Source organism: Strigops habroptila, chromosome Z (genome assembly GCF_004027225.2).
Source record: "Strigops habroptila isolate Jane chromosome Z, bStrHab1.2.pri, whole genome shotgun sequence".
In the NCBI taxonomy this organism is placed as follows: Eukaryota; Metazoa; Chordata; class Aves; order Psittaciformes; family Psittacidae; genus Strigops; species Strigops habroptila.
This window is the reverse complement of record NC_044302.2, coordinates 88,923,111-88,950,625: the sequence shown is the minus strand read 5'-3', so window position 1 is coordinate 88,950,625 and position 27,515 is coordinate 88,923,111. Positions and strand designations below refer to the sequence as shown.

The following is a 27,515-nucleotide window of genomic DNA, read 5'->3' as shown; positions in this document are numbered from 1 at the left end:
TAAAAAAAAAAAAAAAAGGCAAAGAATGACAGGTCTAGTTTAGCAGAACACAGTGTGGACTGGCACTAAATGAAAAGATCATGTATCTGATTCAACAGGTAGAAAAGGTGCAGAATTCACTGCCAGTCCAGGCAGATTAAATCAGTGTTAAACCGATACTCAGCCCTGTCACAGAATACTGTCTACCAGGTAAGATGTCTGTACTGCAAATCCTTTGTAATAAAGGATCCTTAAAAAGGATTCTACAATTCTTTAATAAAAAAGGTAGCTGCTTACTGTTTATCTATTATAGATCTCTCAATCATCCTGGTTACTTAAATCAAGCATTCACCAGTAAATGCTTCAACAGAAGTGCAATTAAACACAGTCAAAACCAGTAGAGGCCACTCATGAGTAGGTCAGGTTTGCATTTTGCTACGTAAATTAGGAGTCTGACTCTGAAATCTCTTACTAAACCCTAAACAGATCATACTTTGAGAAAATTGTCTTTTAGTCTCAGTGTTTGTAATAAGGAATGACAGGCATCTTTAAAGAGGTATACACCTTGATCAGACTAATCAGTCCCCATTAATACATTAAAGCACACAAATGTCTCTAAACAAGGTTTCTGCCATGAATTTGTCTATGCAGGTATTTCAGTACACTTTCAATACCTAAACCTCTGATCTAACACACTGGTGAAGTCCTAGAAAGTCATAAATTAGTGTTAATGGCATTGGAGGGGGGTGCTGAATCTTAACAGTATATTGACTAGTGTACTAGACAGAGGCACATCATAAACCATCCTTAAGTGGTTACAGATGGATTAGGAATAACTAAAACACCCTAGTCTCTGTGTAGACAACTTTCTAAAAGATTAGTCTCGCATCTTTACATTTAGACCAGTTTTGCAAATAATTTTAGGCATTAAGAGCTTTATTCTGATAGTTCCTGAACTTACAAAGTTATGAAAGAGTTACTTGGCTACTTTGATTTTCCTCTTCTGGTCTGCAATTGTGACAAGCAGATAGTGTAAATAACTCAATCTGTAGCACACTTAAAAGGTGAAATGTACACAAACAGTGATAGCTTTCTCAAAAAGCTCCATCAATATCACATTTTCCTAAAATTGAATGGTCTGGTCAAATCAATTTTCTTTAAATCCTGGTTTAGAATGAATACAAATGCTTAGAACAGTAGAAGGAAAAAAAATAGTCTATCTGATTTCTTCACCTATAGAGATCAGTTTACATTTTGTTCGGCGATAAATACTGGCCACATTGGAGAACATTTCCATTAGCCCTGAGAACATCTGCTACAGATGTTCTCTTCATTCAAAAGTAGTTAGAAAACTCACTTTTGGAACTAGGTCGGTAGTAGACAGGACAAAACACATCTGTTTCAAGTCATGTAGCAGAAGAGTTCCTGTGTAGGAATCTTTGTTTCATCAAATTCTGCCCCCCTTATCTATGCAATTATCAGCACAGACTTTCAAAGGCAGTCATGGTTCACAGTTTCTCTAAAACATTATCTAAAAAGTCACTTCTAATATCTGAGCTTTTTTACTATTGCCAACTTGCTTACTTATCTCATGATCAGAGGCATATAAAAATCAAAATTAACTTGTTGCCAATTAAATATCAGTAAAATACAGCACAGGACTGGAAATTTAAACTTTCTGGGGAATTTAAACACACATACTTGGAAAACTGGGTACATACAGGTATGAACTTGTGTTCCAACTACTAGCACCCAGCACATCTCATTCTTCAATTATAAAGAAACTCAGAACCTAAAATTCCAAACCATTCTACTTAACAAGGCCAAACCTCTTTCTTAATTATAGCCACCTACATACACTACTGAACACACTGTGACTGAACACCCACTAGCCAGATAAACCATTCAGTGAAGGAGTATATCTTTCTTCAAAATGTTTCTTACAGTTTGTGTATTTTTATGAAAAGGCTCAAGAAAACCCTCAGGGTTCAGTTCCCTCCCTAGCCAAAAAAGAAAAGAGCTACCTTATTCAAGATGTGATTAAACCAGATTTTTACTTTTATGTGAATCTACAAAATAGAAAAAATACTGGAAGAGAAAAAAAAAACTGCCACAAGTTTTAAGAAACTACAAAGTTGTAAAATTTTTTAAAAATGTACAAAAAGTTTGTATTTCCATTCCTATTACATCAACATCAGGATTTACCAAAATCTATATATCCTTGCATCAAATTGCTAGATTGACAGTCAACTTTTCTACAAAAAAGTATATGTATGAAGGTGTTTAGTTTCATCGGTCCCAGACTGTTACTAAAAAAATGTACATCTGGATACTTAATGCTACTGACTTAATACTTGAACCCACCTACCTGTGTTTAAAAGTGTATTCTTTCGTGTTTGAGTTTCAAGTTAAAATGTCAATTTTCACTGAAGTTAGTGAAATACTTTTCAGATACATTTCTTTTACATTAGATGCAAAAAGAGCTTAAATATCAGGCTAATGTTTCCCCAACCCAAAGGAATGAAAAGCATCTCAAACTTCCTCCAAACACTCTTGCATCCAGAAAGGCCAACTTCCAACATAATGCAGCATTATGATGTGCTGTCTATCCCCAGGAGTTCCCTCTCTGGATGCAGAGTTGTTTCAGCAGAAGACACTAGTGTCCTTCATTCTTCCAGCAGAACAGTGCACAGTGCATCCTCTGTATCAATCATTATTGAAGCTATCGCCCCATCATTGAACTCAAAAGATGTTCCTCCATCTATAACCATACATGCATCCCAACAGCGGGAACGGACACAGACCCTGCAAAACCACAAAAAATAAGTTTTCACAAAATAGCTTTAAAAAAAAAAAACATTAAGTATTTCACAGAAGCACTTACCTGAACAGTAAGACCGGTTCTTGGATAAGCGTGGGTCAGTAAATGCTTAATCACATGGGAGCATACTTAAGAGAAGTACTTACTATGGTCCTAGCACTACAATCTCCCAACCTATCAATACTTTGTACAGACTTAGCAACGAGTCCAGAGAGGACTGCAGGACTTGTTCAAATGGAGCCTATTGCTCCAAGAGTCTGAGGACAGCCTGTAACACTTGATATTGAAAGCTGCAGTTTAGGTGTATTTTTTAAAGAAAGCTACTGAGGATCCCATTTAACACTTGTTTACTTAATCTTCTACAGAAAAGTTTTAACATTAGAATCATAAATTAATTGCAGGGGAACATGCAGTTTCAATGCTTACAATTCAAATAATTTTGGATATTAATATAGTCTATTTTTGTCAGATGAATCATTCTCAGAGAGAAGGGAAAGAATTTCAAACACAAAGTTGAAGGTCAGAATGCTTGGCAGGCAACATCATAAATAGGCAACATCATAAATAGGCAACATCATAAATAGGCAACATCATAAACAGCATTTTACTGTCAATATTAGAGTCTGACTACTAAATCTTTAGGCTAATCAATTATAAGACAGTACTTTCAGAGTTGGACAAGACAGAATAAAGCTACTAAGCATCTTCGTCTTCTCTTACCTTTAAAAGGAAAATTAACCATTGATATTTGTCCTTTCATATATGTAGAAAGCAAGAATGCTACTAAGTAAAAAGTTCTCCAGATTTGCTAGATGGGAACCAATAGTTATTATGCCAGAGCAGCTTCAAGACTGCAGTCTTACATGGATGTGCTGGACTGTTTTTGACTTGGGCCTTAGTCTAGACAATGTTCTGATCTCCAAAATTTAATCAACAATTAGCCAGTGACTTTAATTTTCAGGAAGACACCTCTTTCACAAATATGGAAAACTTGGAAGCACAGCCACAGTGTCAAAGCTTATTTGGCCTGTGCATCACTAAATTCAGCCTAGTCTGGACACTGCAGAAGAACATGGAGGCATGTTTCACTCCTCCATTTCACTCTGGGCAGCTACTATGTCAAAAAATATAAAGAACAATGGGGAGATGTCTAGTATCAAGAGCTAAAGATCAACTATGACAGGCAACAAATTCTACTTAAAAAAGGAAAAATGGGCAGATATCTCTCATGGCTATGCACACATAAGTTAAAATGACTGAATTACCAAATAATTTAGTTTGGAAGGGCATACAGTCCATCTTTCCACTCAAAGCAGGCCTTTCTTCAAAGACAAGACCAGATTGCTCAGGGCCTTGCTGAGTCATGTTTTGATTATCTCAAAGGATGGTGATAGCACAATCTCTGGGCAACGTGTTCTGCTGCTTGACCATTCTCATGCTGAAATATTTTTCCTTTTTTCTAAATCATAATATTTCATCCTATGAAATCATGGCTGTTGCCTCCTATTTTGCTCAGTCTCCTCTGTAACCATCAAATGGCAGCTGAAGACAGCAACTGGATCCACCCTGCTTAGTCTGGTCTCTTCCAGGCTAAACAAAAACATCATTTGAGCCTCTCCTTTATAGACCATGTGTTTTGGCCCCCTCATCATTTCACTGGCGTTCTCCTGAATTCACTCGGGTTTGTCAATGCCTGTATGTCATACTGCGGGAAATGGCACTCACCCAAATCCAGGCACAGTGAATTCTTTTATTCTGTAAGATTGTGCATGGATCAAACATTAAAAAGGCAAAACACAGCTTGCCAACATTTTCTTCATGTTGTTTTAAGAACAATACTCAAGCCCCTCAAAACACAACACAAACTGGATGTTGAACACTTCAAGGGAAACTCACAAATTACTCCTACTTTGACAAACACACAGAATGAAGTCTCTTCAGTGATTGTTACAGCCAACACTTACTTTGAAGAGAAGCCGCGCTGCTGGCTACTTGAGAAAACTCTGTTTACAATAGGTTCTCGAATACTGAAAAACATCTTTGGTTCTTCTGGACTGTAGACCAAGGACTCATTGTAATAATTTGTTACTGTAAATAGAGAAATCATCCATTAGTTTTTCCAGAGAAAATCTGTTATTCTCAGAGACACACAATCCTCCAGGAAAGAGCAGCTCTCCTTCCAACAGGGAATATTGAGTTTTTCCAGATGTTTAATAGCCTTCACCTGCAAAAAAAATTAATTTTACAGAAGATTCTTTTCAGTTCTGTTGCATGACACTCAACAGCTCTTTTGAGGTGATTAAATATTAAGTTTCTCAAATCTTAGAACACAAATTCTCCTGAAGATCAATATATATGAAAGTCTAAATAAGTGCTTTCACATCAAGTCAGACATTTTTCACCAAATGTGCCTAAATAACGTTTGCAAGAAAGACTAAAATTGCAAGAGTGCTAAATACTGAAAGCTGTATTAAAAGTACAGACAAAATGAACTAGTCAAAGTTAATATACCTTAAAGAAATCTTGCCTTTTTCACTAACCTTTTTGTATTAGTTCCATGTTCAATGGCATATTCAAACTTCCTTGCTTTTTTGCTGTTGAGCCAAAAGAAAGACTTCCAATTAGATAGGTGTTTATATAAACTTGGCCAGTAATGCCACACTGTTCACTCACCGATATTAAGGATCTCTTCAACAGCTTGGTGTGCTATCTTGTTAATATTATAGGACCTAGACAGAGAAGCATAGTCTTGTTTACTAAGCAGTACAACTTGGGAGAAAATCAAAACAAAAATATCTTGCATAAAGAACTATATTCAACATCAGGAAGAAAAAAGAAAGCTATTAAGTGTGAGCTGACATATGTTTCTAAAAAAAAAAAAAAAAAAAAAAGGAAAAATTAACTCTTGGTTTGTGTCCTGGGTTCAGCTACAATAGTGAACCACGACAGTTTGACATCTATACCCGTGGCTTTGTAAACCTTAATAAACAAAGTGAACTCTTCAGCAAAGTGAACTCATTAAGTGAACTCTTCAGCAGAAAGCGGCATGATACAGAGGATGTAGTATTCTTACCAATAATCCTCCTGCCTTAAAACCCCAATAATTGCTGATTTAAGTCTGCATTAAAAAATCACAGCATGACGGTTCTACAGACTTTGTGTGTTCTTATCCCTTCTATCCACCTCTTGCTAATTAATACCTTCTGTTAGTTCTCATTTATGGGACCCAACACTTCTTTACAAATATTATGCCTCTTTTTCTATATCCTAAGATGTGGGCTTAAATCTCACAAGAATCGGTGTATAGAGAAAAGGAACTGTCAGATTAGGCATTTTTGCATTTGCCACATTTGGATGCAAAACAAGTCAGCGTAAAGCCGCAGTCTGGACTAAGTCTGAACTCCAACAGAAGTCTCCCTCCTGTGCCCAGCCTCAACAGGGATTAGGTAATCACAGCCTCTGTATAGCATTACTGTGACCATCTCAGGTGCCCAGGTCTCGATACAGGTTAAAATCCTCAGTTCAGCATTTTCTGTCATGGCACTAAACCACCTCAGACTGCACCAGACAACCACTGTACCTCTAATAGACTATAAAACTGCAGAGGGTGGCTTTATCAAGACTTTCTCTTACAGTTACTGCCCACCTGCAAGCCCGAGCAGATGCTACCAAGAAACTGAGATGCACAGTTTGAAACTGTTCTCTCTCAACTAGATATCCTTTTATGCAAGTTTTGGCAGCTGAAGGAAGCGCTTGGACATTTAAATGCATTTCAGTCTGAAGTTTGAAATCCCAGGAGACCCCTTAAAACACTGGTTAAGGAAGATCACTCCACTGAGGCTTGGCCTCAGTTTAGAGACATTCAGCAGTACACACTGATTACAGCAGTGGAGATGGGCAACCCTGGAGTTTGGTCCCTGGTTCTAGCGTTGCTCAGTAGCAAGTGTATGAGCAAATGAAATCCAGCACAGCACTGAACTAAGACCATACAGTCCCAAGGTACTGAACACTAGGAAAGTTACCCTAGCAGTCTGCCAATTTCATCCTTGGCAGCCTCCAGGACTATGTTATGCTGACTGAATACAAAATTCTGAATTACAATGAAGAGTAAAACCCAGTAACCATGGTTACAGCATGACTATTCATTTTTGAATTTCATTAAAAGCTTCAGTTTTAGTTCATCTTAGCCTGCCACATAAATCCAAGATTTGTTGTACAACTTTAAACTATAAGCACAGTCAGACTTCCAAATGAAAGAGGCTCTCACCCTACAGGTCTCTGACATTTCAAAACTAAATTGATTTAGACTTATAAGCAGTAGCGTAGCTTGTTTAATTTAGCCCTCTGATTAAGCTAGCACAGATCTGCTTAGATATGCTGTCTTTGTTTAAGGGGAATATTTTGGCAAAGAAACTGGGCCATTTTAATTAAATTTCAAAGAGGCAAGAGGCTTGGAAGGAGAATGGACAGCAGATGTGCCAGAGAACACTTAAATCTGTTTCCAAGTACACTTTTTCCCATTCTTGTTAGAGCTTAGGTTTTTAGAAGTTTTCCATGCTACTTCATCTAAGCATTTTCATTTCAGCCAGCAAGAGCAGTTCAGAGATCCCCCCAATATGCTCTACACGCCAGAGCAGAATCTCTTTCCCTTGCCACCCCCAACCATTCATCTCAGAGGTATGCAATCTCTTCCACCAAAATTACACCTAAGGTAAACTTCTATCTCAATGCCTCAGCTCCTCGCCCTTTCAACTCTTTCCATATGAACTACTGAGGGCTGCTCTGCTCTTCTCATACCCCTGGAACAGCTTTAGACCATACCAGCAGTGAGAATATTCGGATACTGAATATAAGCACTGACTTAGTCATAGCTCAAGAGAGTCTCAGGATGGACAAAATGCTTAAACAAAACAGGTCCATCTAGCTTATCTGAAGTGATATTTTGTATCAAAGCAGCAACATGTACTTACCATGCTTTTGATCCTGTTCCAGTACACACATTAAGCCCCGAACTCTTCTGTTTTTCCCAAGGACCATCATCAACTGATATCTCATAATAGGAGGCCCTATGAAGCGAGAATTTAAAACTGGGTTTGCAGGATTTAAAGTTCTCCCTGAATAAGACAGAACACACAGCCTTATCAGGCACATAAAAATTTAGAGGAGCTAGTTTCAAATCTGGATGACAATTTCACAGTCTTTGCAGTGTTTCCCATTTGGCAGCCACTTTTGAGTCACTGTTTTATAGCATATTTTATAACGGGCAAAAGTGATTTTCAGCATGAACAGTGGCAGTTTTTCTACAGCCACTTTTCCTATTAAATTATACACAAAAAACTCTGTGGTTCATCTGGGAATAGCTTCATATACAAGCAGGCTTTGCTGGACTTACAAATGAAACCACATACATTAGCTTCCTTGCATAATTGTTGAACTACTGAAAAACTATGTTTATGCTGCCATTGGGTCTCATAAAATTACATCAGGGAACACTAAGAAGGTACTCCATCATCAGCAAGTAATAGCATGGCTTCAAGCTGAATTCTTGATCACTTCAGTAATTAAAAATCCCCTGTGATTCTTCACAAACAGTTTTAGTTTTACAACAGTCAGAAGGCTCACATTTCTCTCCAGGGCAAATTCTTCATAAAACTCACATGTAGTAAGTCTTGGGGCACAATCATAATTCTGCATGGTATTACTTATATTATCAGGGGATTTCTAATGCTAGGCCTAGAGAGACCAGTCTCTCTGGAAGCTTCAAAACATCCAGGAGTGTATTTATGAACTAAAGCTGCTGACGTTCATAAGTGCCTAATTCAAACAGTATGATGTAGCCTTCAGATTAAGGTACCATCTTAGAAAAACAGTACATTCACTGTGTTCAGCATGTCTGAGTTTCACCTTTCTTAGTAGAAGAGGGTTACTGAGTTGTTTTAGGTGATGAATATTTAAGTCTGGATCAACTAGGAAATACACCTCTTGAATACTTGGTGTCATAGTTTAGATTCTTAGTAACCAAGGGGATGTTGTGTACTTGCTCTTGAGAACATGGAAACATGAAAGAACTGGAAGCAAATTAAGAATGCAGGTGCACAGCTTGATTCAGTTTAAGATAATTTTTGCAAACTGGGTATGAAACTTAAGTTTGTTTTTCTTCCCCCCTCAATTTCCTTCAATTTCCTTGTTTTCTTAACTAACATGCAGAATAAGACCTTGGCAGAAGCACCTACGGTTATTTTGTCTTAAAATATAGCAGACTCATGCCTTACAGAAAAGTTATCTGACATCATTATTTAGTCTTCAAGTGCAAGGTCCTCTTACTAGGTATTTGTTCCTACAGGTACTGTGTTCCCAAATGCTTCTTAAATATACTGGAACCAAAGAACACAATGTATTTGTGACACTCAGAAAAGGGCTATTATAAAGTGTTGGAAAGCAGCTTTGTGTTCCTCTCTCACTGTGTGTTAAAGAAACTTTTAAAAATCTTGATAAAATTAGGTTTGATTTAGTAGAGAGCAAAGTTTCTATCTCTGAGACTAATTCTTTCTGCCTGTCTGAGGCTGCAGTCCAAATGGAAGATAAAGCACTCATGGAACATTTATATTGTTTCCAACAGCAATCACAGTGTCCCAGGCACTGCACAAACACCAAGACGATGTTACTCTAAACAACTTGAGTTGTTTTGTTTTTTAAAGATACAGAATAAAGGGGAAAGAGATAGAAGATACAAGTAAGTTTGGCCAAATCCTGACCAAGGATCATGTTTTAACTCCTTTCTTACAGCCCCAATCATATTGCCCACATCTTTCTTGTTACTGGCAGAAATGCACTGATCTTCAGGACAGAAAGGACAGTCAAAGGTATCCTGGATAATCCAGTACCAGGATTTTATACAAATTAATTTCTTAAAACAAGGAAATAAGTGTTTTCCTACAATAACAAAGCTTCTCACAAAGGCAGGCTGACACCTTTGCTCTAATGACAGAGAGGCAGGGAAAGGAGTACCTGGTCATACTAAAAACTATTTCTGCTTGGTCATGCTAAAAGCTTATGAAAACATATTTAACAAGAGATGCACAAGGCAGTTGAAGGACAGATATTTAAATCTCCAATCCACTGTAAAGATAGCAAGTGAAAGCATTTGGTGTCCTAAGAACTAAGCAGGAAAGGAGTAAACCAATGAAGAAAATAGCCAGGAATAAGGAAAGATGGAAGAATGGCCAAACAGCAAGGTAGAAAACAAGAAATTAACATTACTGCACTTACATCTCCGAAAATACACTTTCTAATCAGCAACAATACATTTATGGACCAGAACTGAAATTTGACAGCAAAGACATCATTGATGTCATAAAAATAAATTAAGTCAACTGTGCCTTGCTGTGACAACAAATAATTAAACATACCTGGATGAAAGAGATTCCCCAATGAAGACTTCATTAAGGGCTCTCACTGGTAAAAGATGTGGACCAGAAATGTCAGAACCTGCAGATATAAAATATAACAGTTTTGAATCATGGCTCTAAAACCCAAATAATCAAAAACAATTTACGACTCACTGGAGCACACATTCTGCTGTCTGTGTTTGTACTCTAGAGATAGTGTTCCATCTTCTTCAAGGACTCAATTTTTCACTGATTTAGTCTGCAGCCAGTCCTTGTCCTTTACTGGAGACCACACATATTCAAACCAAGGTCAATAAGACGACGACACTTATTTTCAGACATTGCTTTCCTTGAAAACTCAGGGTAACCAGACAGATTGAAGTCTTCTGCCACTGACTCAGCCTTGTTAAATTCACTGACGGTGACTTAACAGACATTTCTGATAAAGTTCAAGGAATTAGACTTTATACCACAGGGTAATTAAGGGGGATTAACAAATTGTTCATGTTGACAAAGAACCTATCAGTGAAAAAATGCAGTGCTAGACACAGGTTAAGGACAGAATCACGCATCTTCAATCCATGACAAAGAAAATTGTCATAAGTGTCTGATGACTGAAGACTTACCCAGGGAGAGATTCTCACTTCTAATTACGACTTCTGTTTTCTCATTTGCTTTCTGACAGTCTGTGACCAGCTTTTTCAATTGCAAAGTAACCTACCTCAAATGTAGCATGAGTTAAGAGCATGCGTGCAGGTACACTAACACACTTTCAGTGTGGAGCAGCTAAATCCATAGTAAAATGTTTGTGTGGTGTCTATAGTAAAACCAAGAGACAGCATTTTAAAAAAAACCCTCAGGTTTTCTGCCAGCAGACAATATTACATAAAAACATCTCTAAATTAACTGTTAAGACTGAAAACTGGTTCTAAGATTTTAGTCCAGAATAAAACTATAGAAACAAAAAATACTCCCTTCTAAAAATCCTTAATCTGGATCTTCAGCTAATGACAGTTGTCTCTCTCTGCCTCCCGAATAGAGCAATGAGACTTCAAATATTTTAACTCTTACAAATCTTTATCTCACATTCCAAGTTATAGCAAAATGATTATATCCTTGTCAGATTTTAACCTACTTTGATCCTGGAATCTTTCATTTATGTGAGCTCTGCTGTGTTGCTCTTGGCTTAGCTGCTGTTCATGTAAATCTACAGGGATTGGGTTAATACCAGTTCCTTCAAGATACAGTCGGATTCTTTGCCGCCACTGCCACCTTAGAGAGGAAAAAGAAGTTGGTGTCAGTAGATTAAATATTCATTACAATACTAGGATCAGAGTCTTCACTCTCAGAGCAGAGCACCTTAAAGTTAAATATACTCAAAGTCGTATTTCAAGTTCTATAGCTTCCACTACAATTTCTAAATTTAGGAAGTTAATCATACTAAAATGTAAATATGCTACACTTACCAATTTTCTAGCTAATGTTTTTTGTATGTGAAAAATAAGAGGACACTGGTCAAAAGTAGTCTACAAACACTATACATAAGAACTCATCTTTTTAGACATGTGATCCTAACTTACGAGTTCATAACTGATGCAGTGATTTTGAGAAAAACAAACTCTCAGGAACATACGCAGCAATAAATGGTGTATTTTTACCATCTTCTGTTTGTTTTTGTAGATATCCAGAAAAGCAGCTCTATCCACCCCTTCATACATAAGGGCCACAAGCATCCTCATATTTTAAGAATCTCTCCTAGCCTTGGAACTTAAGAGGAATTCAAATTAAGAAAGAGAATGATATAAAAGATATTCTTCCTTAAGCTGTTACAACATTCAGGTTTTCTATTTCTTCCTAGAGGAGGTATCAATTCATTTTTTCCTCTGACAATTTAGAGATTATATAAAACAAAATAGAACACTAGTTTTGATTAAGAAAGCAAATCACAAGGAAATGTTATGAGCATATCTTTTTCCCAGTTCACATGTTGACAGCTGGGTGACAGTATGCAGGTTTCCTGAAATTACAGCAAGGAAGACTTGTGCTTTATATGACTACATTACTAGTTTTTCCTCATTGCCATCCTGGTAGTGCCTCATTCAACACATCCTTAGTGTAACTATCTATCTGCCCTTATATTCAAAGTATGGTTTTAGAAATTCAGGCAGACAGCATGTGATGAATACCACTACGCTAGCCTCCTCACAATACTCATATTAGAACATGACAAAACCCCTATAAAATTAGAAAATGGGACTATACTCCTCTAATACCCATAAAGAGATCCTGTTACACCACTGACAATCAAAAAAAAAAAACAAACCATAGCTTGTCCTTTATAAATCTGTAACTCAATAATGTTGGTTGTTTGATGGGACTACAAGGTAAGTGCTTACACATATTGCTGCACTGACACCTCAAGGATAAGATGAAAAGACAATTCCCTTTTCCAGTCTCTGTCATCTCACTGCCCTTACATTAACTCTGAGCCACCAGCAGCTCTTCCAGACACGCTAATCCAGTTACCCACCTATTTTAAAGTTTCCTTAGGGCCAAATAAATCTGAGAACTGCCAAGTGAAACACAGTCAGCTCCCTGCTTACAAATATCAGTTCCTGTTCTGGAAAAATAACCAGAGAGATCCTTTATGTTTCACTCTGGTGAGGCTTCAGCTCCATTATGAGCAAGAACAGGAGTGTCAGCAACAAAAATACAAAATGACAATCAACAAAACACTGGAAGTGCCTAGATTGTCAAGGGAGGCTACCTGCATTACTAGGACCAGCTTTACCTAAGCAACTTAGCATGATAGAGTGTTAAAAGCCTCTGTTTTCTAAGTCTCTGAATATGCCAGTTGAAAGTACTTTTTCATTTAACAGTACATACTGAAACTCCTTCAATTATTTAAAATCAATCCTGATTACTGTATTCACCTCATTTCAGAACTTTTCTATGGCATAAGTACAGTTAAACTTTGAGATACAAATTAAATGTGCTAGAAGTATAAACAAAACCCAACTGCAATACATTCCACATGAATGACTTATTTCTGTTTGATGGTTTGCAGTCATAAAAGTATCCTGGAATGTTAATATACCACATAACAATGCCTCTTTAAATAGTTAATAAAAGAACCCTCTTCCTTAGTCTGTCCTTTAAAATTCAGGTTGCTTCTTAATTCAAGTGAGAGTCTTCTAAGAATATCTTGTACTGAAAACATCAAGCTATCTTCAGCATAAAAAAGCTTTGCCTTACACTTAATCTGTCAACAAAATTGCCACTCTACCTTAACCACCAAAACCCCAAATGCAACACTGACCACTTCCTAAATATATAGGCTTCATTAGCTTCTATTAGTATGGCCCACCACTATATTACATATGTTTTCAAGTCTTAAAATATGTAAACCAATACACCATTTACAAGAATGCAGTTCCTCATTTACGAATTTGCTAAGTCAGAAAAGAAAATCGATTACTGAAGGTCACGACGAAAGTCTTTTTGCTGTAACTGCCAGTCAATTTTATCCTTTGTATTCCAATCTCACTCAACCACACACCCTCTTTTCAGCACGGTAAACATCTATACAGAATTTACAATTTGAGGCATAAAGATTTTACTAAGCATCATCTGCTCCTTAGGAATTCATAATCATTAAGTATTTTCCAATCATAATGTGTTTTGGAAAAGCAAAAATCAGTGAATCCTACCTGAACTCACCACGATAAAGCTTCTGTAGTGCTTCAGGAAATGAGTGTGTGTATCTCACAGGCAAGCAGAGGTGACCCTCCGATCTGGTACCAAAAAAAAGACAATGAAAATGATAGGGTATCTATTAAGGTTTGGTACCTGTAAAAAACAAAAAAACCCAAACATCTCTTTCTGTAACATAAAGCAAAGTTACACTTTGACCTTTATGAACCTACACTATTTTTACACAACAGCACACCAGTGGCAATACACCTCTTTCAGCTCCCAGGGTCTATGTGTGTGACACAGCATATTTCTCCCACATTTCCCATGAAAAATGGCTGTTCAACTAGTAATCCTGCAGAAATAGGTAGGTATTAATACAGCTCCTGACATCATAGTTCTGGCAAGGAATTCAAGCTTAATAAACCTTGCAAGTTAGAAAGAAACTTTCCTCCATTTACACACAAGTTAGTGACACGAGACAGATAAGCAACATTCCTAAGATCAAAAAAATCTCACATCAAAGCCAGAAGACAAAATACTACTCCCCTTTCATGAGTGACACTTGATAACTTGCAGGCGCTTGTTATTTGAACCCTGCTGTTCAGGCTTGACACTGTAAAATATGTATCCACTGCATTTGAAAAGTTTTGGAAGAGGAAAAGAGTATGGAAGGAATTAAAACTTTTGTCCACCACTTTCTTATCTACTAAGGTTAAAACAACTGGCAACATCAAAAGCAGAAACCTAAATCTGAAAACCTCAGCAGACAGAAATCTGGTTAATTCTGAATTTTACTTGCCATCCATTTGAAGATTATACCAACCAGGCAGTACTAATACACTGCATCCACCTGCCCCTATCAATCTTACAGCTAGGTGGATGCAACTTGTGTGGAGTTTATAATAGGACAACTAAATGCCATTAATTGGCTGAAAAGACTGCATTCTCTGAGGTATGACATTGTTTACAAGAAGAAACCAAAACAAACTTTTTTGTCTGAGGACCTACTGGATTTCCAACAGGATCCACCTTCTTCATAAAGAAGCCAAGTTTCTGTGTGTTCAGGAACCACACTTACTTGCTTTTGTTACATTCCATTTCCTGTTTCTGTTCTGCCATACCTAGCCTCAAACATCTGGTTAGTAATACAACTCAACTAGCTGCAAGTGCTGTTACACTGCTGTGTGGAAACAGCTGTGGCAGTTTAACATTGTCATGCTTATTCAATACTACTTGATTTCCTCTCAGATGAGATGGGATAACTCATTGTGGAAACTTTTCTACTAAAACAACAGGTTCACTTGATATCTGCAATCCACTAGAACAGGTATTTATGCTGCCAAGTGCTACAACCATGTCTCCATGCATCATACAACAGATGCATGTTGTGCCTGACATTAAACAAAGCATTGTTTTCCCAAATGTGCTTTTACCTTTCAGGATCAGTATTTACTCCAATAACTGGTTTGGATTTATCAAAGACCTTACTGGCAGCCAACAACATTGTACCGTCACCTACAGAAACAAAAGTTAGTTTCACTATCACAAACAAAATAGCCTCGGGTGTACTGCAGCATTACCACTGTGTGCCTTTATCTCCACAACGGATCAGGTAAGCTGCACAAAAATAAAACAGAACACAAAACTACTGTTACTTTTCAAAGCAGAATAGTGACAACTGAATTCAAGATGGCAAATATGACTGGAAAAAGTGCAACTTATCAGACAGCTATACATGCCCAGGCAGCTGAATTTGGCAGAAGCAAGTTTGAAAAGAGATCTGTGGAAATTTCTGTATGTTTATCAGCTGGTAAGAGATTTAAGAAAATAAATTTAGAAAGTATTGCTAATCAAAGACATGGAACATAGGAAACAATACCAAATTTTACTGTGAATCACATAAAACCAAGGACTTAGTTCTATCTTAGTTGTTCTTCTAGAAGGCACAATTTAAAGGTCTTATTTGACCCCAAACAGGCACCCTTGGAAAAGAAGTCTTGGATAAAACTGTGAAGTAGAAATCTTTAAGTGTTACTAGTTTACGCAGATACTGGTATTCTTTCCTGTCTGTAAACAGAAGGACGACTAACTTGAATCAGTTTTTGCACCAAGATGTAAGCTCTTAAGACTGCTTGTTTCATAACCATGACAAATGTTGCCACAGACACACTGGCACGTTAATCTCCATCTTAGAGGAGTTCTTTAAAACCTACAGGAGTATATAAGGATCCTTCAGGAATGTACACATACCCCTTTCTACCTATTCTGCATGGTAACCAGTAGCTAAGGGCAAAATGCACCCAGTGGGGAGGAAAAAAAGGCAGAGCAGTGATCAAGTCTAATTGCCACAGAAGACTGAACGTTATGTCAGAGCCCAGCAACACACTGCGCATTTTTTGCAGCAAATCACAAAAATAACATTGAATGAACTACTGCAAAACAACATTAAAAATAAACAGGTTAGTTGCTCTGTTGGTTCACTGAAAAAGCTCTAATCAGGCTGCTCAGTAGTTGCATACTTTTACCCCTACCACCCAACTAGATACTCCAGTCACTGGAATTAAATGTGAAAGCAAGAAAGACAGTTTGAGCCAAGAAAAGGAAAAGGTAGTATGTTAGTCTCCACTTCACATACCGAAGAGTAGGGTTATAATCAGATGACAGCAAGTATTTTAACCTCTTCAGTTAAAAACTATAGTAAATCCCACAGTTTATATTGTTTTACACAAGACAAACATTTCCAAAGTGGCCATGCACTGGGATTCACTTCCTAGTGCTACAATTTTCCACACTAGAGCTAGAGAGGATGGTCACGACCATTGCATTTGGTCACATTTTCTGATAATTAGATAAGCAGTTAGATTTCAAAATGTGCAGATCTCCAGATGCTTCACACACTGCAAAATATTTTTGGAAAATGTATCTGTGAAAAGAAATTACATATGTTGTGTATACTGAAACGAACACTTTCCTTCCATAAAGTCATACCTCCTGCTGATATAACAGCATCTGCCCACCGAACTGTCTCTTCATTATATTCTCGTCGTTTAACAAGGCGAACTTCTATCCTCTCGTTCCTATGAAGTGCCAAAAAAGCCTGAATGAGTCCTATATTGCTCCCTGTCACATTCTTCTGAAAAACTGACATGTAATTAGGTGCAGTGGCTTATAAGCATTTGACATTCACAGAAATCCTTGACATCTTTTTGATTTGTTTTCACGATAATATGCAGTATGTTAGTTAACTGAACTGAGCTTTTTCTTTCTCAGTAGCTCTTTCTAATGAGAAAGAATCATTATGATTCTTTCATGAATTCATTCACCTGCATCATCCTGTTTCCAGTATTCCTATTTTATTAGGGCTTGTAACATAAGGCTTCCTTTTGTTGTTTTACACAATCCATGGATATCTGCACCAAGTCTGAAATTCTCATTCTTACCGTAAACTGTCTACAAGATGCTCCACATTTTTTGTATGAATGCGATGCCGCTCCAGCAGACCAGCATAGTTAGATCCCTTCAAGGCAAGCTGTAAGACACAAATTGATTTTGTAGACCTTAATCACTACAGTAAGTGCTCTTGAATAGAAGCTATAAAAAAGTAGGTATTTCATCTCAGTTGAGACGTGTTTTATAAGCATTCTATTAATTACATCTCTATATACATACCAGCCAGCTTACATTGACTAGTTCATTAAATAAGTTACATGGCCACAGCAGCCAAGAATCACAGACCTTTTAATGGCTCCACACAATTGTACAAACAAATATGCTACACTGACTTCTATGCCACTTCGGACACTTTGCTTTCCTGAACCTGCTAAGTAATTTAAACTCTGGGTAAATCTACATAAATAGTTATACTAACTATACGCCTGTCATGTGCTAAAAGTACACAGGTAGTTAGCTACTTACTTTAAGAATTACAAATATTGTGCTACAGAGAAAGAGGACAACAGAAAAAGCAACAGGAATGATAATTATGAAAACAGAAATCTTTGAAGTAGAGCATTAACGTTCAAATTGGATTTGAGCTAAAACAGAAGACTGCCAAGGGCTGACAAAGGTGACATTTTCTCTGTCAAAAAAAAAAAAAAAAAAAGAAAAATCTTACGGACAATCTACCAAACTATATTTGATACTGTCCCCTGGATCATATACCAGATTTTTTCAAACAAATTCACAACAGAAACAGGACAAACCGTATTCAGCAGTTGCATTCTAGCCTTGTTCTTCTTGAAATCCAGAGAATTTGAATACTTAATCCTGACACACTCCTTAGACCATGGAAACATTTTGCAGTTTGTATAGACAGACTCTTATGAGCAGGCAGAGGAGATTGCTGGCTGAAGATCAGATTTTTTTTTTTGCAACAGGTCTCTCTGTGAGTAATTCAGGCACCATCTATATGCATTCATTCGTCACCTCAGTGTGCTCATCTGGGTCTGGGACTGCCAAATATGTGTTTGCATGGAAATTAAGCAAGAAGAAGAAAGAGGGTGAAAAGGATGTGAAGCAAAAGGAATTTTACATACATTCATAATTAAAGTGATCCTACTTTAAGCAGCAGGCTAGACTAGATGACCTCCTGAGGGTCCTTCTAGCCTGAATTTTCTACAATTATACTATTATTGCTTCCTTTTCTCCAACCAGTTAAAATCAATTTACCATCACAGAAACAAAACTTCTCCTACAGTTTGCATAGAGAAATTCATCTGTGCCAGAAACTTTGAATAGGCACTTCCAGAAATTTTTTCAAGTGCCTTTACTCCAAGTTGCATACCCTTCCAAGAGAAAGTAGTGCCACACAGCTTCATCTAATCCCATTTCCACAGAGATTCACACAACACAGAACTCCACAGCAAAAGGGAGAGGACTGGCAGGATGTGACAATTACAGTTAACTCCAACCCAACAAATGCAATCTTTATCTGACACCCACTTACGTCAAGAAATCCAACCATGAGACAGACTCAGTGCTGAAGACATTGCAGTAAAGAATGGAACTGGCTGTTCTGGAGTTGTATTGCTGTTCTGCCGAGCAATTAATTTTGCAGAATTTGTTTGCAGAAGTTTTTGCAAAATTTTGCAGAACAAGATCTTCAGGCAGTCTTACAGCTGGGACCAGGAAACTACCTCCAACAGAAGGGCTCACAGACTTTGCCTGGATGCCACCAACAGCCCTACAGGCAGACAGTGGGAGCAGCTGCCAGCTGTCCTTGGTCACACAGATAAACATGTGGGTGATGAGAAAACACCCAGACAAAGCTTTCAGGCCATCTTTACCAAGCTTTTTAACACTGTTTTAGTAGGGTAGGGGGTGTTATGTCCCATTAATTGCCTCACACACTTAAACTCCTTGTTTCTACTCCCCAGCTACAACGCTTGCACACTTTTGCACACCTCTTGCTCTGTCAGAGCCCATAGTGTTGCACTGGGAACTTGAACAGTGCCACTGTGCTGCTGTGGGAAGCGAAAGAGACCACAGGACTATGGCCAGTTACAGCACTACCTGTTGCTGGGTCTGCTGTCAGCCTCTCATAATCCATCTGGAACAGAAAGGAAAAAGTGGAAAGGAGAAAAGAAAGTATTCACCTCCCACAGGCAACATCTGCTGCTGAGCACCACAGATGTAATTTGCTAGAAGATGGATTTTCAGTTGCACATTCAAAGCACAAATTGACCTTGCTTTACCACTAGAAAGAACAAGAAACCAACCGCAAATAATCTCAAAAAAAATCAACCATGTTACTAAAATCAGGGTTCCCATTCATGCTTCCTCTAGAAATATCTGTTGTGAATGAAACATGAACACCTGACAAACAAACTGCTGCTGGAGCATATGTTTGTCAGGTTGCTACTTCCACAGGCTATTACTTTCACACACAACAAAAACTGCAAACTCCATCTTGCAATTTTATGTAGCTCATTTCTTTGGCTAATTTGTCAGCATGCTATCTTTCAACTCGGCCAAAGAGAGCTTTTATCTCACAGCAAAAGCAGTGTAATGAATCTCTTGCAGGCTTTTGAGCCTTTTCTTCCAGAAGTTGCCAGACTGCAGGCTGACTTTCTAGACGTGAGCTAGAAAATAAAAATTATATTCCTACAAAGCTCAGGATCTTCAAACTGGAGTACGCCTGGCATTTCTCAGTGTTGAAGCTGTAAAAGCCTACGTGAGGGGCCACACACAGGTCTGAAGCCCTGCACTGCAGGTTAAGTAATTTCTTCTTGTCTGGAAAGGAAACTGAAAGTACTGATGAATAGAAGTTACTGGCTATGTGTCTATAAACACACAGGAAGCACAGCATTAGCTATGGAGTCCCATTTGCTGAGGCTCCTAGAACAGGAAAAACGAAGAATAAAACGTACAGGAAATGTCACATCACAGCACAAGGGAGGTCAGCTATGGGTGGCACTAGCACAAGCACACAAAAGCAGAAGCATTCATGGAGACCGAGAAGAAACAACAAGTACAACCTTAGGCCTATTAATCTGACCTCAGTAGCATGCAAGACTAAAATCAAATGAATGAATATATACATGAGAGCTATTCTAGCTAAAAGTGCACTAGCATATGTAAACAGGGACAAACTGGCCAAAAATACATTCAGGCATAGTTTTAGTAGCGTTCTTTAAGTTCACAGCAGAGATGGAATGCAAAGCAGGCTTCCAGAAGAATTTGCATTGGAAAACACACTCAGGTGAGCAGAACATGTTCTATGATGGAGTTATTTTTCCTTAGAAGCCTAGAGGAGAAAACATCTAGACTGAATGCCCAAAACAATCTTTTCTTGTACCTTCTGGCCTGAATCCTTTTTTAGTGAAAGGGTAATTTTTCACAGAGCTCCTTTAACAGCCATTTAGGCAAGAGACATTTACTTGACTGCCCTCCTCTGGAGTCTTAGCTCTCACCTCTGGCAAGTCTCACCCCACTGGGTTTGAACTGTGAGTCTGCTGTCCCTGAGTAATGCTGGCCCTCCAGGAACAATGCTGTGCAATGAGGACATGGCATCTAACCACAAATATAGAAGCAACTTGAAGCCAAGCAATATCTGAACACCCACTGTTGTTCACATATGTGGATTACAATCCTTGATTTAAAGGACAGGGAAAAGAAAAGCTGTAGCCAAGTCTTACTGACATTGCTAACCTAAGCATTAGGATAAAATAGTATGCTCTCTCAAAACAGTAACGTGAATGTTGTCCAGACTGAAATAAAAAGCACTGATCTAGAAATGATTACTCTCTCAAATTTCCACAATGAACTTGCCCACACATGCACTCCAGCAGGAAAACAAGAACACATCACTGCTTTCCAATCTACCCAATTTCTACAGAAAGAACTACCAAACAAATGGATTTAAAGAGCGACGGCTAAACACAGAAGTTCGAATTTTAAACCAGCAATGGAAAATACTATGACAACTACAAGTATAATTATCTAACCATTTCTAAGCAGAGCACAGCACTATTAAAAGTCCTGTATTTTCAAAACATGTCACTTTAGATTAACCACATATCCCAAGTACAGACAAGTTAGTGCTCTCAGTTTTAAAAGAAACAAGCATTTACTTCAGCAGGAATATGGAAAAACGCATTTTTCCAAAAGTGTTAAATTTTGAACTAGAAACAGCTTTGCTGGAGCACTTCTCCTATGAAGACAGACTGAGAGAGCTAGGCTTGTTCAGCCTGGAGAAGAGAAGGCTCCAGGGAGACCTTGTAAACAGCTCTCCAGTACCTAAAGGGGGCCTACAAGAAAGATGGGGAGGAACTCTTTATCAGAGAGTGTAGTGACAGGACAGGGGGTAATGGATTTAAAATGAGAATAGATTTATTTAGATTAGATATTAGGACGAAGTTCTTCACTATTAGGGAGCTGAGACACTGGCAACAGGTTGTCCAGGGAAGCTGTGGCTGCCCCATCCCTGGCAGTGTTCAAGGCCAGGCTGGAAGGGGCTTTGAACAACCTGGTCTAGTGGAAGGTGTCCCTGCCCATGGCAGGGGGCTGGAACCAGATGATCTTTCAGGTCCCTTCCAAACCAAACCATTCTATGCTTTCGCAGAAGGGGCTTGATTTAAACTTCTCAAACTTCTTAAAAGAGGAAGTGTGTTCTACCTGCCTCTGCACTAGAAACATTAAATGCATCAAGTGGTACCATAAAGGCCATTAACTGCTTGCTTATAAAAAATGTGGTAGGTTAACCAATGCAGTAGTTCTACCTACCATAAAACCAAGGCAAGAAGGCTGGTGTTACCTGGCTAGCACTTTGCCTGTCTACTGTTGACTGATGTATGAAGCAGCAGCTCTCAGTTGCTCAGAATTGTTCCCAATACTGTTCCTGGCCATCTGCTAGGTTTCTACCAGTTTCCTATGCCACCCTTTGTGCTGTAGGGGCCCAGTGGAATGCTTTAACTATAAATATCTTTTTTTCCTTATACTTTCCTCATCATTTTCTTCAGCAATTTATACCCTTCATTTTCATTACATAGTCACAGCAGCCTTTCAAATACTACCTTAATATCTGCTCTAGAGTAACGATTATGAAGTGTTTTGCATATTGTAGCATTTTGTATGCCACTACTTCTGTAGTAGCTGACTTCAGTAATTTCTTCACTTGGTAAAGGAAACTGGCAACATTATGTTCCTGAAGCTTTACAGAAATGCTGCTTGGGGGCAAGAGCCTTATCTATACATGAACAAAAGTAAAAATGCCATAAACTGTTTTCTCATTCTTCATCTACCACATTAAAGTATTATTGCCATTTTAACCACAAGGTTGTAATTCAAAGGCAAATGCAGAGCAAATTGTTATGTTAACTATAAACAGAGCAGTAACTCTGCTCTAACAGGTTTCTAAAACCCAGTGCAACCCTCAGTTCTCATTAATTCAGCAGGGCACCAACATGATGTCATAAATCACAACTAGTTAAGTACTTAAAACCAATACCGAAGTCGCTTCCAAAAAGTGGCCTTTTTCAGCTGTATAAAGTATCAGATGCTTGATGACATAATCCATGAAGTTTAATTCATGCACACTGAAATGCCCTACTTTTGCATCTCTTTGCTGTGTATGACCGAGTATATTTGAATGGTGTGCTAGAAAAACCAAATGTTGTGGAAAAAGGAATTACTACATCCCATTTATTTGTTTCCATCATTTTCCAGACTCCTCTTAGGACAGAACAACAACATAGAAGGAACAAGCTCCACAGTTCTCTGGTTTTATTTTGGTGTACAAGGACATGCCAGCTCCAGCTGAAGCTCTCCCACCTGCTGGGAGGTAATCCTTCTTGACCAGCCATGCTCGGTATGTTGTTGGTGCCCAATACTGAAGATGAGTTCACACTGGACCTTTTTCGGAGGAGGCAATATCCTGCTAACAGATACCTTTTCTCCATCCAGATACCAGTTTTCAAGAAAGCTGTATGAATTCACATTTCTAAGATGACCAACCCTGCCAATTTGTTGCAGTGGTCCAAAAGACCCAAAATTTGCTCCAAACCTTCAATTCCTTGCTCTCCCTCCCCGCTCCAAATAGACACATAAACCAGCCACAATAGAGTATCAGCTGTGGTCCACACTGAATCATATTCCTCCATTTAAGACCAAAAAACCTGTAACTTTTCATTTGACATGACATTTTCAAAGGTAATTAAAACTGTATATAAAGTATGTTTGGATAGCTAAATTGTTCATCTTCCCCAAATACCTAACCGAACCGGGTTAGCTAACAGCAAGGTGAGCCAAGCCTTTCCTGTGCCCTTGGCTTTCATTCTTTGCCAGTAACCCAACAGCAGGCTTTCACGTGAGCCTTGACTCCCACCCTGCCCTCTGTGCAGCCATTCGGGTGACTGAGCTCCCATGCCAGATTCACAACCACTCCAATTCACAAACCTTCAGGATAAACTGGGCATTACCCCGGGTAGCAGCAACAGGGACTTGCTGCACGTCCAAGGGCAGCATCTGGCCTCATTTCTCAGAGGCCAGCAGCCCTGAGACCAGCTTCTTAAGTCTCCCCAGGAGAAACAGGGACACAGGGAGCAGAGAGTGCAGTTAACCTCTCTCCTCGCCATCTTCCCAAGCTGCCTGCAAAGGAGTGGCACAGAGGGGGAAGGACACTTTGCAGCAATCACTCTGCTAAGGAGTGATCTCTGTCCACAAGAGAGAGGGTAAGAGTCTCCTGAACCTTCACCTAATATTCACTGAGGCTGCCATCAACACAGAAAGCTTGAGGAGAAAAAAATGTGAGATAGAGTCCCAGCAGAATGTAAACACAGACATTCTGACAGGTCAGCTAAAAAAGAAACAGGCAGCAAGGAGGATTCCTTCCCTCTCTTATTTGCTATTTAAAAAAATACAATTCTGGAAGAGCTTTTCAGTGTGTTCTTGCACAAATCATTGTATTCCCACCCCTATGGCAGGAACCTAACTTAATATTGTTACACACATATTTAGGCAAGTTAGGCTTTGTCTACCTGGTGTAGCTATGAGTTTTATTGGTGCAATTCCTCACATAGAGGTATTTTCAGGGGAAAACTAAATTTAAGGAAGCACCAGTCCTAGAATAAACATTCTAGAATCCTCCCAATTATGAAGAATTATATCTGCAAGTTTCTCCTAAAGGACAAACTCTTTACAGTGTTTCTACAACTACTACAGTGAGACACTGTGCACTCAGTTCTTTTAAATGCATCTTCAGACTGATGGAAGTTGCCAATAATGCAAAACGTGCATTCTTGTGAGAAGAGAAACTGCAGCTATCACTGCATTCAGTCAAGAGCACCTTTAGCGATGTACAGCACTAATGACACAGGTCACTAACTGATTCAGTCCGAGACCTGCCTGTACACAAACAGTCAGGGAAAGGTGACCAAACACCATTTCATTTTTCTTGGTTTTCTCTGTGCACTGAGAACTGATTCCCCATACTTAAGAGCAAGAAATACTTCCTCCAGCTTAAATGAAGACAGAAAAGCAGGCTCAGATGAGCTGTGAGAGACATTGCTTTTCCATAGCCGCCATATGAAAGGAAGCACAGGGACATATCAGCAACAGGAACCTGCATGTAGATAAGAATAAAAATACAGGCTGATGTTTCCACACTAAACTTGGTGCCCACAGGAAATTTGACTAGAGAGCTTTCCAAATCATGTAAAAATGTTTGGACAGGAATTCCATAGGAGGTGGATGATCAACTTAAGTATGCAGAAAAATGTGAGAACTATCTTGCTTTAGATCCTGCACTTTTTATTCTACTGCTTTACAAATCAAGGCTACACAATAAAAGCATTTGTCTCTGCTACATAAGTTACACACATTTGAATGCTTAATCCTAACACTGCAAATGAAAGAGGTCTAAAATATTTAGTTGTAAGAGACCACAGACTAGACAGACCCAAATTAATGGGCTTACTCAGAATAAAGACAATAATACGAGCTCATGACCTGCCCGCAGAGACTGCTGGCAACCAAAGTAAGTCCAGCAGGTACCATCCTTTACCTCACCGGTGGCAGATGAGCACTGAAGGACACAGTCACAAGGTATACGGAGGATGGGATCACTGAGCTTGGGGAGATGAAGCTATGAGACACTAGGTGTGTTTATCAACTCTTAGAGAAACCTGCTTACCTGCTTTCCTTTGCATACCTCCATTAATGGAACAGCCACTTGGTTTTGTACTGATTGTTTCCTATTGACCAAAGAAAAAGGCTTTTCTAAAAACCATAGCAAGACAAGATGGATACGGATGAGAGATCTGGCTCTTTAACTAGAAGAGTTATTAGACAAATACTCAACGATGAAGTGAAGAAGCGACGCAAGGATGCGGTGCAAAGGAGCAGAAGGAAATGATTCCTTTCAAAGTCTCAGGGGGGATTTTCACAACATGGTGCTTTCCTCAGCGTGCACGACCCTAAAATACTAGAAAAAAAAGCCTGGAGCCTTCTGAAGGCTGCTGGAATCATTCTGAGGATAAAACCCAAACACACTTACTACACAAATCCCTCGGTAGCTTGCAACAGATGAAGGAAGGGCAGTTAAGCGGCGCTGCTAGCACCGCTCCCCTCGCCAGCTCAAGTCGAGCTTTGGGGCCTGGGCAAGCGGCAGGACCGACACCGCCGCCAGGCCGCAGCCCCTCTCACCAGCCCCGGCCCCCAAACAGGGCCGGGGGACGCCCCAGGCCCGCTCGGGACATCCCAGCCCGGCGGCGGGCCGCTCCGTAGGGGGGGCCCCGCCGACGGCAGTACCCGGGAAGACCGGGACCGCCGCCCCCTCCCGCCGCTCACCAGCTGCTTGAGGTCCTCCTCGGAGAGGCCAGCGTAGCGGTACCGCTGCTGCTCGAACTCGTACCGCGTCGTCTTCACCACCACCGCCACCCGCGACGGACGGAATCCGCCGCCCGCCGCCGCCCCCCGCCCTGCCGCCGCGGAGCCGCCGGCGGGACTCAACCCGCGGAGGGGGAGGAGGCGGCGGCGAGTGCCGCCGAGCAGCGGCAGCCCCGGCAGGGCGGAGGAAAGCCCCGCCGCCCGCTGGCAGAGCAGCAGGGACCGGCAGGCGGCCGCACGGCTGGCGAGGCAGAAGTAGCCGCAGAGGAAGCGGCGCGCGGAGGACATGGTCCAGCCTCGCTGCCCGCCCGGGAGGGCGCAGCGCTGCCCGGCGCCGGCTGCCCCGCTCTGAGGCGGCTTCCACGCCCAGGCAGCGCTCGGCACACATGGCACGGGCGCGCCGTGCCGCACCGCCCCGCCCCGCGCCGCCCCGCCCCGCCCGCGCGCAGGCGCCGCCTCCACCAATAGGAAAGAGCGCCGCCAGAACACCCACCTCCTCCCTCCCACCGGGGGCGGGGCCGGAGCGGCGGAGTGCCCTGTGCGCATGCGCGCTTCGCTACGAACAGCGCCGGCCGGAGGCAGGGGGGCGGGCACAGCGCGTGGCGAGGGCTTGCCCGCCTGCCCACCCCCCGGCGGTCAGAACTGCGCATGCGCCGGCCGCGGCGCTTCCAGCCTTCCCGGACACCGCCCCCCCCCTCCGCGGCCCCATCTCCGCCGCCTCAGGGCCCGGCGGGCGGGACGGGGCGCGGGGCACGTAGGCCGGTGTGCGGCGCGCTCCCCTGCCTCCACCCGCCCTGGTGAGGGGCCGGGTCCCCTCAGGCGGTGCCTCGGCTCTAGCGGCGTAGGGAGGCGCGTCCTGCGCCCCTCGGCCGTGCGCTCGGCCTTCTGGTGCGCGGGCAGCTTGCACAGTGAAAGCAGAAGCTGTTCTCTGTTCCAGCTGATGGGGACAGGAGTTGATACTAAGCAGACGGGACATAAGTGGAGCTCGCTGCGGTGTCTCACTGCGAAGCTGGGGTGCTTAAGCTGGTCTGAATCACAGAACTTGTCTGAGTCACAGGTTGGAAAAGACCTTTTAAGATAAGCGAATGCAACCTTTGCGTCAGGACTGCCAAGGCCACCATTATACCATGTCACTGAGGGCTTCATCTACACGGTTTGTGAACGCTTCCCGGGATGGTGATTCCACCACTTCCATGGGCAGCCTGTTTCAATGCCTGAGCACCCTTTTGGTGAAGAGATCTTTCCTAATATCCAGTCTAACCCTCCTCTGGTGCAGCTTCAGCCCGTTTCCTCTTGTCCCATCACTT

General features: G+C 40.5%; 2 protein-coding genes across 5 annotated transcripts in view; one reads left to right on the top strand and one right to left on the bottom strand.

The window, feature by feature from the left end:
* The window catches only part of SKP2 (S-phase kinase associated protein 2), a 43,556-nt gene extending 19,661 nt beyond the window's left edge, over window positions 1–23,895 (top strand). The window contains exons 9-10 of one of the 3 annotated variants that reach the window (XM_030511821.1): window positions 23,050–23,191; window positions 23,287–23,894. In XM_030511821.1, the coding sequence (XP_030367681.1) occupies window positions 23,050–23,143 (94 nt within the window). In that variant the 3' untranslated portion in view covers window positions 23,144–23,191; window positions 23,287–23,894. Of the gene's footprint in view, window positions 1–23,049 lie in introns of all 3 variants that reach the window. The other 2 variants (XM_030511820.1, XM_030511823.1) reach the window with 2 other exon arrangements.
* NADK2 (NAD kinase 2, mitochondrial) lies at window positions 14–26,668 on the bottom strand. Of its 2 annotated transcripts, none has more exons than XM_030511813.1 (12): window positions 26,170–26,668; window positions 17,325–17,413; window positions 16,873–16,961; window positions 15,318–15,399; window positions 13,899–13,982; window positions 11,324–11,460; window positions 10,210–10,288; window positions 7,771–7,914; window positions 5,474–5,529; window positions 5,341–5,394; window positions 4,765–4,888; window positions 14–2,784 (listed from the first exon to the last, which is right to left on the bottom strand). In XM_030511813.1, the coding sequence occupies exons 1-12, from the start codon at window positions 26,494–26,496 to the stop codon at window positions 2,646–2,648; spliced, it is 1,404 nt and encodes a 467-aa protein (XP_030367673.1). In that variant the 5' UTR covers window positions 26,497–26,668; the 3' UTR covers window positions 14–2,645. The 2 variants fall into 2 exon arrangements, with proteins under 2 accessions (XP_030367673.1, XP_030367674.1); XM_030511814.1 differs by having other exon boundaries at window positions 7,771–7,866.
* Between the last annotated feature and the right edge of the window lie 847 nt (window positions 26,669–27,515).